This window comes from Cervus canadensis, chromosome 24 (genome assembly GCF_019320065.1).
Source record: "Cervus canadensis isolate Bull #8, Minnesota chromosome 24, ASM1932006v1, whole genome shotgun sequence".
Classification (NCBI taxonomy): domain Eukaryota; kingdom Metazoa; phylum Chordata; class Mammalia; order Artiodactyla; family Cervidae; genus Cervus; species Cervus canadensis.
The window spans coordinates 6,484,010-6,498,184 of NC_057409.1; the positions used below are offsets into that span (position 1 = coordinate 6,484,010).

At 49.3% G+C, this 14,175-nt stretch overlaps 1 protein-coding gene across 2 annotated transcripts in view; it reads right to left on the bottom strand.

Moving 5' to 3' along the window:
- Positions 1–14,175, bottom strand: part of TCEA3 (transcription elongation factor A3) — a 43,135-nt gene that overhangs the window by 25,574 nt on the left and 3,386 nt on the right. The window contains exons 2-5 of one of the 2 annotated variants that reach the window (XM_043444767.1): positions 12,062–12,124; positions 11,217–11,322; positions 10,637–10,781; positions 2,266–2,328 (exon numbers count right to left, since the gene is read on the bottom strand). In XM_043444767.1, the coding sequence (XP_043300702.1) occupies positions 2,266–2,328; positions 10,637–10,781; positions 11,217–11,322; positions 12,062–12,124 (377 nt within the window). The remainder of the gene's footprint in view (positions 1–2,265; positions 2,329–10,636; positions 10,782–11,216; positions 11,323–12,061; positions 12,125–14,175) is intronic. The other variant, XM_043444768.1, reaches the window with a different exon arrangement.

Sequence of the window (14,175 nt, forward strand, 5' to 3'; positions counted from 1 at the left end):
AAACTCTGGGAGATGGTGATGGACAGGGAGGCCTGGCGTGCTGCCGTCCATGGGGTCGCAAAGAGCTGGACACAACTGAGCAACTGAACAACAACAAAAATGCCCCAAATAACTGGGCAGCTTCCAAACATACTCCCCTAGAAGTCAACACTCTTACCACTCCTTCCAGTCACCCGAGCACCCAGTACGGCTCAAGGATCCTAATCACCTGCCTTGATCCACCTCTAACCCACTTCCTGGCCTGGCCTGCTCCCCCTCTGCTCTGATTCTTCTGCTCTGACCTCTGACCTCCCTCCCGGGCCACAGCTCACACTCCTCTGTCCACAGTCTCTCCTTGGTGATTTCATCCAGGGTTAGTGGCTTCAAGTGTGAGCTACACATTAACGATTGAAATTTGTATTTCCAGCCCAGGCTTTCTTCCTGAATTCCAGCCTGGTATAACTTAGTGCATATTCAACTTCTTCACCTGATGGTTTGTACACCTCTAAATCCAACATATCCAAACCTGAACCCTTGATCTCCCACCTCTAGCCTGACTGACACAGAGTCTTCCCCATACCAGTTCATAGCATCTCCATCCTCACAGACACTCACGTGAAATGTCTTGGAGGCATCCTGACACTTATTCTTCTCTTGTACTCCACATCCAACCTGTTAGGAAATCCTGACAGCTCTCCTTGGAAAATATATCCAGGGTCAGGACTTCCCTGGTGGTCCAGTGGTTAAGACTCCAGCTTCCACTGCAGGGGGCGTGGGTTTGATCCCTGGTTGGGGAACTAAGATCCCACATGATGAAGGGTGTGGCCCCCCTAAAATATATACCCGGGGTCTCCCACCTCTCCCCGCCTCTGTGCTGTCACTCAGATCCAAGCCACAGCTTCCCTGAATTATGGAAACAGCCTCCTGGCTGGTCTCTCTGCTTCTGTCTGTGGCCCTGACAACCTAGCACAGCGGCAAGAGGGATTCTGATAAATTCACTCCTAGAAAGCCCATGCTCAGTACCCTCCAGGGGTTCCTGTTTCACTCCGTCTCCCAACCCCCACCTTCACTTCTTCACTCCAGACCCTCTGGCCACCTCACTGCTCCCTGACCCTGCCAAGCACATTCCCACTTGCAGACCTTCTGTTTGGAATGACCCCAATGTCTGCCCAGCTTACTCCTCATTTCTTTCATGTTTTTGCTCACAGGTCAGCTCTTCAATGAGGGCTCTCCTGACCACTGCAGTGACCACCCATTCCAACTGCCATCCCCCCCGATTCTGCCCTATTGCTTCCCACAGAATTTATCACCTTTTGAACCATCATATAATTTACTTGGGCTTTCCTGGTGGCTCAGTGGTAAAGAACCTGCCTGCCAGTATAGGCAGATGTAAGAGATGTGGGTTTGATCCCCGAGTTGGGAAGATCCCCTGGAGCAGGGCATGGCAACCCACTCCAGTATTCTTGCCTGGAGAAGTCCATGGACAGAGGAGCCTGGTGGGCTACAGTCCATGGAGTCGCAAAGAGTCGGACATGCCTAAGTGATTAAACAACTACAATATTTACTTATCATATGTATTACCAGTTTCCCCCATTAGAATACGTGGCTTCCCTGATTGCTCAGTCGGTAAAGAATCCACCTGCAATGCAGGAGACCCTGGTTCGATTACTGGGTCAGGACAATCCGCTGGAGAAGGGATAGGCTACCCACTCCAGTATTCTGGCCTGGAGAATTCCACGGACTGTATAGTCCATGGGGTCACAAAGAGCTGGACACTACTGAGTGACTTTCACTTTCACCCATTAGAAAGGCCTCATGCCTGTGAGGATTTTGTCTCTTGTTCACTGCTATATCCTTGACACCTAGAATACTTCTTGGCACACAGTAGGCCCTCAATAAATATTTGATGAATGAGTGACTTGATAATTTAGGGTCAATACCAGTTCTGCCCCAAACCCAGAGATTCCAATCCAGGCACAGGCTCTCAAGACCTGTTTCACTGGATTCAACTTGACTTTGAAAATGTTCCCCAGACAGCAATCAGATAACAGCAATTGGTCAGGCACCCCAGCAAAGGAACCATACCTCTGATTCAGAGGCCTGATTCAGAGGCCTCTGATTCACCACCCCTGCCAGCGTTTCTGCGTGAGTCCTAGAAATTGGAGTCAATGCAACATATGAAGCTTCCTCCTTTCCCCTGCCTCGGGATTCCGCCAGTAAAACAGAGAGACACATGCACATGCTGAACAGGATTTCTGGGGTGGAGAGGCCCATGGCTTCCTTTACCTGTCCATCGATGGTCTTTTTGGAGAAGAGGTGGCTGAAGACTTGGACTCCACAGAGTCTCTCCTGAAAGGAAGAGAAACTGGAGATGAGATACTTTGGTCGACGGGCATCAGTGCTGGCCTAGAGAGATCAGAGTCTGGGGAGGAAGTATTCCAGAGCCAGGCCTGCTGGGCTGGGAATGACTAAGTCCACCTGGACCCCAGCTGCCTGGGAGGGGAGCCCCAGGAGGTGCTGGCTGGTCCCCTCACCTACCCACCATCCAATGAGGTAACAGGAGGGAAGGAGACCAAGATCTGCCAAGCACCAAATACATGTCAGATGTGGTCCATGTGTTATGTCATGTGTTACTAATAACTAATTCTCAGCAGGCCCTTCCTCCTTGCTGTCAGACAGGCTTTGGCTAGCTGGAACCGATGGATTGGAACTCCGTGGATGATCAATTCTCATGAGAAGCTGGAGTAGATCAGCCTCAGCCTCCCCTGTGGGCACCTTAAGAGGAAGGGAGAAGCAGGTGGGCCTCAGAGCTGCCAAGAACTGGGTTTAAAATGGCAAGTGAGAAAGGAGGGTACAAACTTAGACACACACTGTGTCTGAAGCCAGGCAAGAGAACTAACGCCTAGGAGAGGAAAAGGTGAAAAGAAAATACATCCAAATGCTGAGTGAGTGAAGTCACTCAGTTGTGTCTGACTCTTTGTAACCCCATGGACTGCAGCCTACTAGGCTGCTCTGTCCATGGGATTCTCCAGGCAAGAATACTGGAGTGGGTTGCCATTCCCTTCTCCATTTTTGAAAGTCACTCAGTTGTATCTGACTCATTGCGACCCCATGGACTATAGTCCATGGAATTCTCCAGGCCAGAATACTGGAGTGGGTAGCCTTTCCCTTCTCCAGGGGATCTTCCCAACCCAGGGATCGAACCCAGGTCTCCTGCATTATGGGTGGATTCTTTACCAGCTGAGCCAGAAGGGAAGCCCAAGAATACTGGAGTAGGTAGCCTATCCCATTTCCAGCAGATCTTCCCGACCCAGGAACCGAACTGGGGTCTCCTGCATTGCAGGCGGAATCTTTACCAACTGAGCTATGAGGGAAGCCCATAACCAAATGCTAGCCATAGTGATATCAGGGTGATGGGATTAGAAGTGAAAAATTCCTCCCCACCCCCATTCTACAAAATACATGTAGCTACATTCTTTTTAGGGCTTCCCATGGTGGCATAGTGGTAAAGAATCCACCCGCCAGTGCAGGAGATGCAAGAGACTCGGGTAAGAACCCTGGGTTGGGAAGATCCCCTGGAGTAGGAAATAGCAACACACTTCCATATTCTTGCCTGGAAAATTCCATGGGCAGAGGAGCCTGGTGGGCTACAGTTCATGGGCTCGCAAAGAGGTGGACACGACTGAGCGCACATACACACATCCTTTTTATTGTATAGAAGGTATTTCCCCCTTTCATTGGTTTTGTCACATTAATCTGCTTGTAAATTCTAACCCCTATTCCCCATGTCACTTACCCAGCTCTCTCTCTCTTTTCTTTTCCCTTTAAATCATTTATTTATTTCTCTTCGGCTGCACTGGTTCTTCACTGCTGCACTTGGGCTTTCTCTAGTTGCAGTGAGCAGGGGCGACTCTCTAGTTGTGGTGCGCGGGCTTCACGCGGGCTTCTCACTGCAGTGGCTTCTCATCACTGAGCACCGGCTCTAGGGCTGCGGGCTCAGTAGTTGTGGTGCATGGGCATGTGGGATCTTCCTGGGCCAGGGATCGCACCCATGCCCCCTGCACTGGCAGGCAGACTCTCAACCAGCGGGCCGCCAGGGAAGTCCCCAGCTCTGCTTTTTAATTTCAGCATAGGGGTCACCATCTAACAGACCACATAATTTGCTTACTTACTTTACGCATTGTCCAAGCAGCCTGCCACGTAAATTTCACAAGCGCAGAATTTGGTGGGCTTTGTTCCCGGGGGTGGACGCTGTCTATGCTGAGTCCCCATCATCCCTTGGGCACTCTTCCCAAATGCACTGGGACCCAAGGACTTCCTTCTCCAAGATCGCCTGGGGCTCTGCCTGTGTCAGCCAGCGCCAGCAGGCTGGTGGGCAGAAATCGAAGGGGAGTTAACAACCCCAGGAGCAGCCCTCAACCAAACAGGTGCGAACAGATGGGCAAATACTCCAGCTTCCTCGGCCCTCTAGTGGATCGACTGAGGTGTATCCTCCACCGTCTCCAGCTGGATTTAAGCCCTGGCTTCCCTTGTAGCTCAGTTGGTAAAGAATCTGCCTACAATGCAGGAGACCTGGGTTTGATTCTTGGATTGGAGAGATCCCCTGGAGAAGGAAATGGCCACCCACTCCGGTATGCTTGCCTGGAGAATCCCATGGACAGAGGTACCTGGCAGATTACAGTCCACGGGGTCGCAAGAGTCGGACACGACTTAGTGACTACACCACAACCACTCAGGGAAGTAACCTGCTCAGGAACACACCCTGTGCCCGTTCCCCTCCCTTCCCTCTCTCACTTCCTCTCTCCTCTGTTTGCATTTCCTGAAATCACTTCCCAAATAAACCTCTCGCACTTAAATCCATGTCTCAGGGTTTGCTTCTGGGAAGCCCAATCTAATATACTCAACTCAACTGACTTCTCCTAAGTGAACAGAACAATGCCTGCCACAGAGTAGGTGCTCTATAAATATTTGTTGCTGAAGGCTGTGAAGTCAAACAGTAAAGAAATGATTTAAAAAAAAGTGGAAAAAGAAACCTCCCCAGAGGTAAGAACTGTTTACATCTAAGATCTTTTTCTCCATGCATACAAACATACATGACATTTACCACTCTAAAAAGGGAGGTAGTGACATGCTTCCCAGGTGGCGCAGTGGTAAAGAATCTGCCTGCCAATGCAGGAGACGTGGGTTTGATCCCTGGGTCAGGAAGATCCCCTGGAAAGGGATGACAACCCACTCCGGTATTCTTGCCTGGGAAATCCCATGGACAGAAGAGTCTGGCGGGCTGCAGGCCATGGGACTGCAAAGAGTCGGACACGGCTGAGTGGTTGAGCTCAGCAGAGAGCACAGGACAGTGACAGGAGGTGTAATCCCAGCCCCGCCCCGGGCAGGTCATCTTCTTGGAGCATCAGCTCCCTCATCTGTCAAGTCCTGGGAAAAGGATCTGTGTTTGTGGGCTGGCTAGAAAGGAGACTCTAGATCATTAACATCCCTACTGCAGTTCCCACCAGGAAGAGCTCCTCAATGCTCCCTAATCCTAGGTATCTGATTTCTTCTTTTCCAGATAATAATAACGCTCTTGCATGGTTTTCCAGCTCCCATCTCACCTGGGGGACAGCGGGTAAGAAAGTTTCAGGTGCCGGCTCTTAACAATCCCGTGGACCTTTGCCCCCAGCTTAAACACAGGGGGAGGCAGCAGAGAGGGAGGGGGGCAGAGACCTTCCTTTGCATGCCCCCTCCAGTCCCACACTGGGCCCTGGGAGCTCCTCTGTGGGGTTCCCCCCTGACCGCCCCACGGGGATGGACAGGTCCAGAGCTGGGAGCTGAAATTTTTGCAGTGGGAGAAAGGAGGGGAGACACGATCTCTCCTCCCCCTGGGACTCCCCATTTTCTGGCCTTTCCTCATTGTTTTTCTTTTTAGAACAAACCAGAAAAATTCTGCCATTTTTGCAAAGGATCATTATGAAAAGTATTCAGGAACACACACAAAAAATGCCTAGAATACATTAGAAAGATAAATAAACAGGGATATAATTGTCCCCTGTGTCTACAGGAACGGTAAAATTATGTAAGTAGATCAGGACTGGAAGGGAAGAGGAAAAAAATACAAGCTATTTCCTTTTTCAGAAGCAGCACACTGTAGAGAAATAGTTTTAATTCTTATTTTAAATTTTAGTAATGTGGTTACAGTATTTATATAATAATGTGGTTATTGTGTTTATATATGATAATAAATTGTCAATTTAGAAAATTAAAAAGAAATGAAGTTTGCCAACAGAACTGAAAAAGGACCCCTGTCCACTGGATTCTCCCAGTAAGGCAGGGGAACAACCACCCCACACTCTGCTCAGCCATGGAGACAACTTCATCTCATAGCTCCAGCTGTGAAAAGTGAGCTGGCATCAACAACTTAACACCCCAGGACGCTGTTAAATGTAAAATGCTGGTTATAAAACAGTATTATAGTGTGATTCAAGTTCCTAAGAAAATATAACTTTATTTATGTGGTTATACATATGTTCTTAAAAAGATGAGAAAGATATACATCAAGATGTTAACAGTGATTATTTCTGTTATTTTCTTCTTGTGTTTGACTTTCTAAATTTTTACTCTAAATGTGACTCACTGTTGGAATAAATATATGATGTGAAAAGGCTACGAAATAGTATACGGGATTTAATTCCATTTTATTAATACAGTAAGTATTTCATGGGTAGATGCACAGGAAAGAGCCTAGAAGGATATATCCATATATACACATATTGGGAATGGCAACCCACTCCAGTACCTTTGCCTGGAAAATCCCATGAACGGAGGAGCCTGGGAGGCTACAGTCCACGGGGTCGCAAAAAGTTGGACACGACTAAGCGACTTCACTTATCACTTACTTATAGTTATATAAATTTTAGGGCTTCCCAGGTGGCTCAGTGATAAAAGAATCTGCCTGCTAACGCAGAAGATGTGGGTTTGACCCCTGGGTTGGGAAGATCCCCTGAAGGAAATGACGACCCATCCAGGATTCCTGCCTGGAGAATTCCATGGACTGAGAAGCCTGGTGGGCTACAGTCCATGGGGGTCATGAAGAGTCTGACATGACTGAGGGACTGAGCTCTGCAAAAAAACTTTATATAATGAGATAATGATGTTCATTTTTCAGGTCACAATAGTGAATCTCACAGTCTAAGGATGTAAGTGATTAAGTTTGGCCTAGAAATTTGCTTTCTGCTTTCCAACTGTCCCCTTGGCCATACCTGTCATCTCGGTAGGCCTTTAAGGAAACCCCTTTGCTGATCATTTGGGGGGATTTGGGGATGGAGCAAAAGGAAACACCCGTGCTTAAGCTGCCATCTGTACACAGATGTCTACACTCCCTATTCCACAGGTTAGTTCCATGTTCCATTTGGTCTCCTCACCCAAGAGTTCAGCCTCTAGTCTTTCAAATGTATGTCAAAAGATCCTGTTCCTTCGTTTATTTGCCAAGGTATTCAGAAACAAACTTCCCTGGTAGCTCAGATGGTGAAGAATCTGCCTGCAATGAAGGAGACCCAAGTTCAATTCCTGGGCCAGGAAGATTCCCCTGGAGAAGGAAATGCTAACCCACTCCAGTATTCTTGCCTGGAGAATTCCATGGACAGAGGAACCTAGCGGGCTACGGTCCACAGGGTCACAAAGAGTCTGAGACAACTGAGCAACTAACCCTTTCACTTTCAGAACCAAACAGGTGCTCCAGACATGGCCAGACCAGCCAGAGCATGAAATTTCCACAGGGGATTGCACTGGTACAGCTGGGCGTGGCAATGCTCAGCAAACGCTCACTCCATGCTAGGCACGGGGGATCACAGGATCCCTGGAGGCCAAACTTTTAATCCCTTTGGGAAAACCAAACATACCATGTGAAACATTAAATGCCAATGAGGATTTCTCCAAGTGGGATACAATTGCAAAATTAGCAGAATGAAAGGAATGGAACATTCAGAAGATTCCAGAACCAGGTGACAAGTATTGCATCTTAAAAAGCAGACTATAGAATTGATGATAACTATAGAAAACTGAGAAAAATATATACCAAAACATTAGTAGTGATTATTTTTGGGTGGTGGGAATGTGACTTTTTTCATACTTTTAAAATATTTTCCATTATTTCTACAACAGATTATTTATTTTTGGCTATGCGGGTCTTTGTTGCTGGGCGTGGGCTTTCTCTAGTTGAGGCAGGCAGGGGCTACTCTCTAGTTGTCGTGTGCAGGCGTCTCATTGCAGTGGCTTCTCTTGCTACGGAGCGTAAGCTCTACGGCACAAGGGCTTCAGTAGTTGCAACACATGTGCTCAGTAGGTGTAGCACAGCATGTGGTCAGCAGTTGAGGGTTGTGGGTTCGAGAACTCAGACTCAGTACTTGTGGTTCACAGGCTTAGTTGCCCCAAGGCATGTAGAATCTTAGTACTCGGACCAGGGATCGAACCCAAGTCCTCTGCATTGCAAGGCAGACTCTCAACCATGGACCACCAGGGAAGTCCCAGAATAATAGTACTTTCAAAAAATAAACAAGGGTGATAAAAATATGTTACAGGGTTTCCCTGGTAGTCCACTGGTTAAGAATCCACCTGCCAACGCGGGGGACATGGGTTTGATCCCTGGTCCCGGAAGATTGGGACAGAGCAACTAAGCCTGAGTGCCACAGCTACTGAGCCTGCACTCCAGAGTCTGAGAGCTGCAACCTCTGAAGCCCGTGTGCCTACAGCCTGGGCTCCGCGACAAGAGGTCACTGCAATGAGAAGCCCAAGCACCGTAACTAGAGAGTTGCCCCCACACGCTCCAAGTAGAGAAAGCCCATGAACCGCAATAGACCCAGTGTAGCCGGAAATAAATTAATTAAATAAATACAATTTTTAAAAGTTTAAAATGTTGGTATATCACAAGTCACATTGTAACTACCTAGGGCCATCGGTTACTATTCAGTGTCCTCTAGTCTCACTCCCTTATCTATTAGATGACCTCCTCCCGAAGGAATTAAGTGATCTGACTAGTCATGTAGGGAATAGGTAGGACCAACTAATACATCCGTGAAGGCTTTTATCTACTTTTATGGAAAGCAATGGCACCCCACTCTAGTACTCTTGCCTGGAAAATCCCATGTTTGGAGGAGCCTGGTAGGCTGCAGTCCATGGGGTTGCTAAGAGTTGGACACGACTGAGTGACTTCATTTTCACTTTTCACTTTCATGCATTGGAGAAGGAAATGGCAACCCACTCCAGTGTCCTTGCCTGCAGAATCCCAGGGACAGGGGAGCCTGGTGGGCTGCTATCTATGGGGTGGCACAGAGTCAGACACAACTGACTCGACTTAGCAGCAGCATGGATAAGGCCATTTGGGTCTATAGCAAGTCATGCATTGGGACTTCTCTGGTGATCCAGTGGCTAAGACTCTGTGCTCCCAATGCAGGAGCCTTGGGTTCAAATCCTGGCCAGGGAATTAAATCCCATACACTGCAATGAAGACCTGGCGCAACTAAACAAATAAATATTTCTAATAAGTCATGCATTTTTTGAGACCCTGGCTGGGGTGGGCAAGGGGGAACAGACACAGAGCTGGGGTCTCAGCAGAGGTCTGGGGGTCTGACAAAGATGGGGCTCCCACTCTATCACATAATGGCTGTGTGACCCTGGGAAACACCCTGCTCCCCAGTCTTCAGCTTCCTTATCGCTGAAGGTGATTTTGACTAAAAAGCCAACAAACACTCCTTCTCTGTGGACAAGTAAGTTCCCAGCCCCGTTTACCTGGAACCCTGATGAAGGTGGACCATCAGCTGTATTCCTAGGTACCACTGCATCTAGAGCAAATGAGCCCTGATTGGTAAACTGTGTCTAGATGGGAGAGGACTATGAAAGAACTATCAATGATTTATGGAAAAACCGCAGTTTGGGGCCACCCCGAGTATTGTGAATCTTGTAACTGGTCATTGCCCTTGCTGGAATCCTGGAGACCTGGTTTATGGGACTCATCAATTGGAGGATGTGGCGCAAGTTACCGCCCTTGGTGGTCTCATTCTTTGCACCTGGGAATGTCATCCGGGTGGGCAGGAGAATAGCTCTGGACACAGCCTGGTCCCTAGGACACGGGTCCCCAACCTCCAGGATCTAAGGCCTGATAACCTGAAGTAGAGCTGATGTAATAATAATGGAAATAAAAGTGCACAATAAATGTAATGTGCTTGCATCATCCTGAAACCATCCTCCTTTCCCCTCCTGCCACCCCACCACCCATGGAAAAATTGTCTTCCATGACACTGGCCCCTGGTGCCAATAAAGGTTGGGGACCACTGGCCTATGAGAAGTCTTGGTGATGAGAAACACCTTGATGATGTGTTCTCATCACCTTGGTGATGAGAAGCTGCCCTGCTGGCACACTGCATCTCCCGTCCCTGCATCCTTCGAGGTGAAGCCCCGCCAGGGACGGCCTATTCGAGTTTCGTGAGTCAGTCTGGTGGGGCCAAGAAGGCTCCCAGGAAAAAAAAAAAGAAGGCCCCCCAGAAGGGACACTGTAGAGGGAAATAACAATACCTACCTCCTGGTGTGTGAAGAAGAAAAGATGGTATATAAACAGAAGCGCTGTCAGAGGAAATGATGAGCGTCAGCCCCCTTCTCGCCATCCCAGAACAAGTACCTGTCTTTGGGCTCTTCCACCCGTTTTTTCCTTGGTGGAGAAAGACTTGTCTCTGGCTTCCAATCTGAACAGTCAAGCCCTTTTTCCTTCTTCTTGGCTTTTACTCTTTCCTCTCCTTTTTCTCTTTTGGGGGTTGCTGGGGAGTCTAAAAACAGAATCATGACATTGTTCCTCAACTCACTCTGTCTCAGCCAAACCCAAGACTTTGGGGGAGAAAGGACTGAAGGGCAGGGACTGGGGCAACCTCACCCCTCTCCCAACAAATGCACGTTTATACACAAATTGTGCACATGTGGGTGCAAGCTCAAGCTCACGCATGGGGACAGAAAGACATCTCTGCACACCAAAGTGTATATACAGATGTGTACACACACATGAAGCACACAGAAATTCACACATAGGGACATGGACACGAAAACTCACCCATCTACAAATCCCACATTTGTGGCGTAGACAAAGCCTGGCACTCCCACTGGGGGTCGTAACCGAGTCACTCAACAGCCATACACTGGGTACCTGCTATAAGCCAGCACCCAGGTGCGGGGAGAAACACTTGGCCCCGGGGACCCTGCCCCCTCACCCAGCAGCTGCTTCCAGTTCCTGATGAGGACTTTGGCCAAGGCCACCACCTCCTTGTTGGAGCAGTGCTTGCGGACCCCATTCACGGCGACTCCAATCCTGGTGGTCTGCAAAAGGGAGAAGGTCAGGAGCCAGCCTGCGAATCGGGACACGCTGGACTGGCTGTCCTAGTTGGCAAGACCTGCCCCAGGGCACCCACCCCCTTCCCCTGGTCCAGGCTCCCCAGGGCTTTGGCCCAGAATTGTGCCTGAGGTTGTCATCCTGACTTTATAATGGACCTACTGCCTTGAGTGAGGTCAGTGCCCAAGGCCTGGCCCCCCAGCTGCAGGGGTAACTCCAGCTTTGAAGTAAAGCTGGGCCTGGCTGGTGCCAGGACTCCTCCCCATTCTCTGCCCTCCGGTGTCCTGGAGTTCAAATTTCAGCCTAAGACACAACTCTGGCTGCTACAGCCTGGGTACGTGCTAACTTTTCAGGGCCGAGCTTCAAGTAGAGTTTTGGAGGCCACATGGGTAACACACGGAAGATGCAAAAATGGGGGGGGGTGCTTTCACCTCTCCCCGAGATGCTGGCCTTCTGGATCCCATAGACCTCGGGTCTTGGGAACTTGGGGGTTCAAGGAAAGCAGGTCAGTCTTGTCCCCAGACCCAGAGGGCCCCGAGAGCTTAGAAAGCTTCCATTGCCATCTGCAGGCTTCTGTTCCCACGCCTGGAGTACCTCAAGATCCCCCCTGCTGTCTTCCCTTTAGAATCCCTCCCAGACCCCCTCCTGGGAGGGCTCCCCCACAAGGACCTTTCCTTCCTGCACAAGACTGCCCTCCTGCCCCGGGGGCTGCCCATCGCCACCCACCTGGAGCAGCTGGATGGACATCTGCCAGCTGTCGAGCTTCTTCAGGAGGTCCAGGGCCCCTTCCTGTGGGAGGCCACAAGGTGAGGGCCGAGGCCTGTGGGGTCGGCCCAGGCCCCTCTCTGACCATCGTGCGGTCTTGGTGGGAAGGATGGCGGCAGGAGGTAAGGAAGGAGGCTGTTCCAGCGGCAGATCCAGGCAGACAAGCAGTCAATGGAGAGGTAAGGAAGAGGAGGAGGAGAGAAGGAGCAGCTTCTGCCCCAGACCAGCTCTCTGACTTCACCTCCCGCCACCCATCTGGGTTCCAGCCCGTCCGAGCAGGGTCCAGCCCTACCCACTCTTCCTGACCCCCTGACCCCCTGGTTCTGCTGTTCCTGCCACTGGGAATGCTCTCCCCTTCCCCATCTCTTCCTCTAAAGTTAATTACCTCATGGTGTACTGCTTCTTTTATGTCTGTATCTGCCTCCCTTCACTTCCCAGCTGTGACCTTCTGTAGGTTGAGGACTGCAGCTTTTATTTATTTTTTTAAAATAGCTTTATTGGGGTATAATTGACATACAATAAACCACACACATTGTAAACTACAATTTGGTGAGTTTTGACATAACGTGTACATCCATGAAGCTATCGCCACAATCAAGATAAGAACATAGTCAGGGAGTTCCCTAGTGGTCCAGGGCTTAGGACTCTGCACTTCTACTGCAGGGGACATGGGTTCAATTCCTGGTTGGGGAAATAAGATCCTGCAAGCTGTACAGCACAGCGCAAAACAAACACAGCAGCCCCAACATTTCCTTGTGCCCCTTGGGAATCTGTCCCTCTCTGCACCCCCAACCCCAGGCACCACTATTCTGCTTTCTTGCATTTTGAAGGATTTTACAGAATGTGACTGTGATGGACTTTTTTGTCTGGCTTCTTCACTCGGTGTTATCATTTTGAGGTTCCATGCACATTGCTGCACGGAGCCACAGTTCTTTTCGTTCCTGGGTTGTTTGCTATTGTAGGCAGAGACCACAGTTTGTTGATCCATTCACCTGTGAATGGGACTGTTAGGGAGTTTCCAATTTGGGGCTGCTACAAACAAAGAGTTTTTGTGAAGATATGCACTTTCTTTTCTCTTGGGTAGAGAGGACTGTGTAATCTCTGAGACCTCTGGGTTCAGCACACAGCCCAGTGCTCCCTGAGTGAATGAACAAAGCAGAAAGCAGAGGTGGGAAGGGGAAGAGGGAGGAGAAGACAAGACATACAGATGTGAAAACCTGTTGGTTGCCAGGCCCTGAACCACCCCTGCCCCCTTCTGGTCTTCTCTTTCTTTCCACACACTTCCTAGAAGCCAGCCCCAGCTTCCTGTCCTGAGGTCAGGTCCCTGGGAAGCACCAGCTGACTGTGTCCTGTATGCCCCGGCCCCACTGTGCAGTACCAGCCACCAACCCCTACCCTACCAGGCTTCCGGGGTCACATCCCCCTCCTGCCCTCCGCCAGTCCTCAGTCTCCCTTAGAACTTGGGTTCATAGTATGCTTCAGAGGACTGACGTGTGGATATGTGTGCATGTGAACTTGCAGGCATATAACTCTGCATGTACCACTAATTAAAGGCTTATTATCTGCTGGGCACAGTTCTAAATATTTTACATGCACGATCTCTTCTGACTCTCGAAATGATTCTCTGAGATAGGTCCTATTACTATTCTCATTTTTAAAGAATCAAGATCCCATTTTCACAGAAGAGAAATCCAAGAAACAGAAGTGAATTTGCTCAACGTTATAAGGAACTGAGCTGGGAGTCAAACTCGGGCCTTTTGGGTTTGACCCACTATACAACTGTGCAAGTTGGTATGGACATAGGTCTGGCGAGATGTGTGCAGTCATGAAATATCAACATGGGTAAGTGCAGTGGTATGCTGGTCAATGTTTAACAGCAGGTTCTCAAAGGAAAAAATTGATTTGCAGTGTTTGTCAATTTCTGTGGCATCAATATTCTCCCTACAGCAATGTCAAGCTAGAGCATGCTGTCACTGAACTGAAGGAGACACTGGGAAGAAATGAGTGACACAGACCATATTTATGCTGTGCTGTACTTAGTCGCTCAGTCCTGTCCAACTCTTTGTGACCCCATG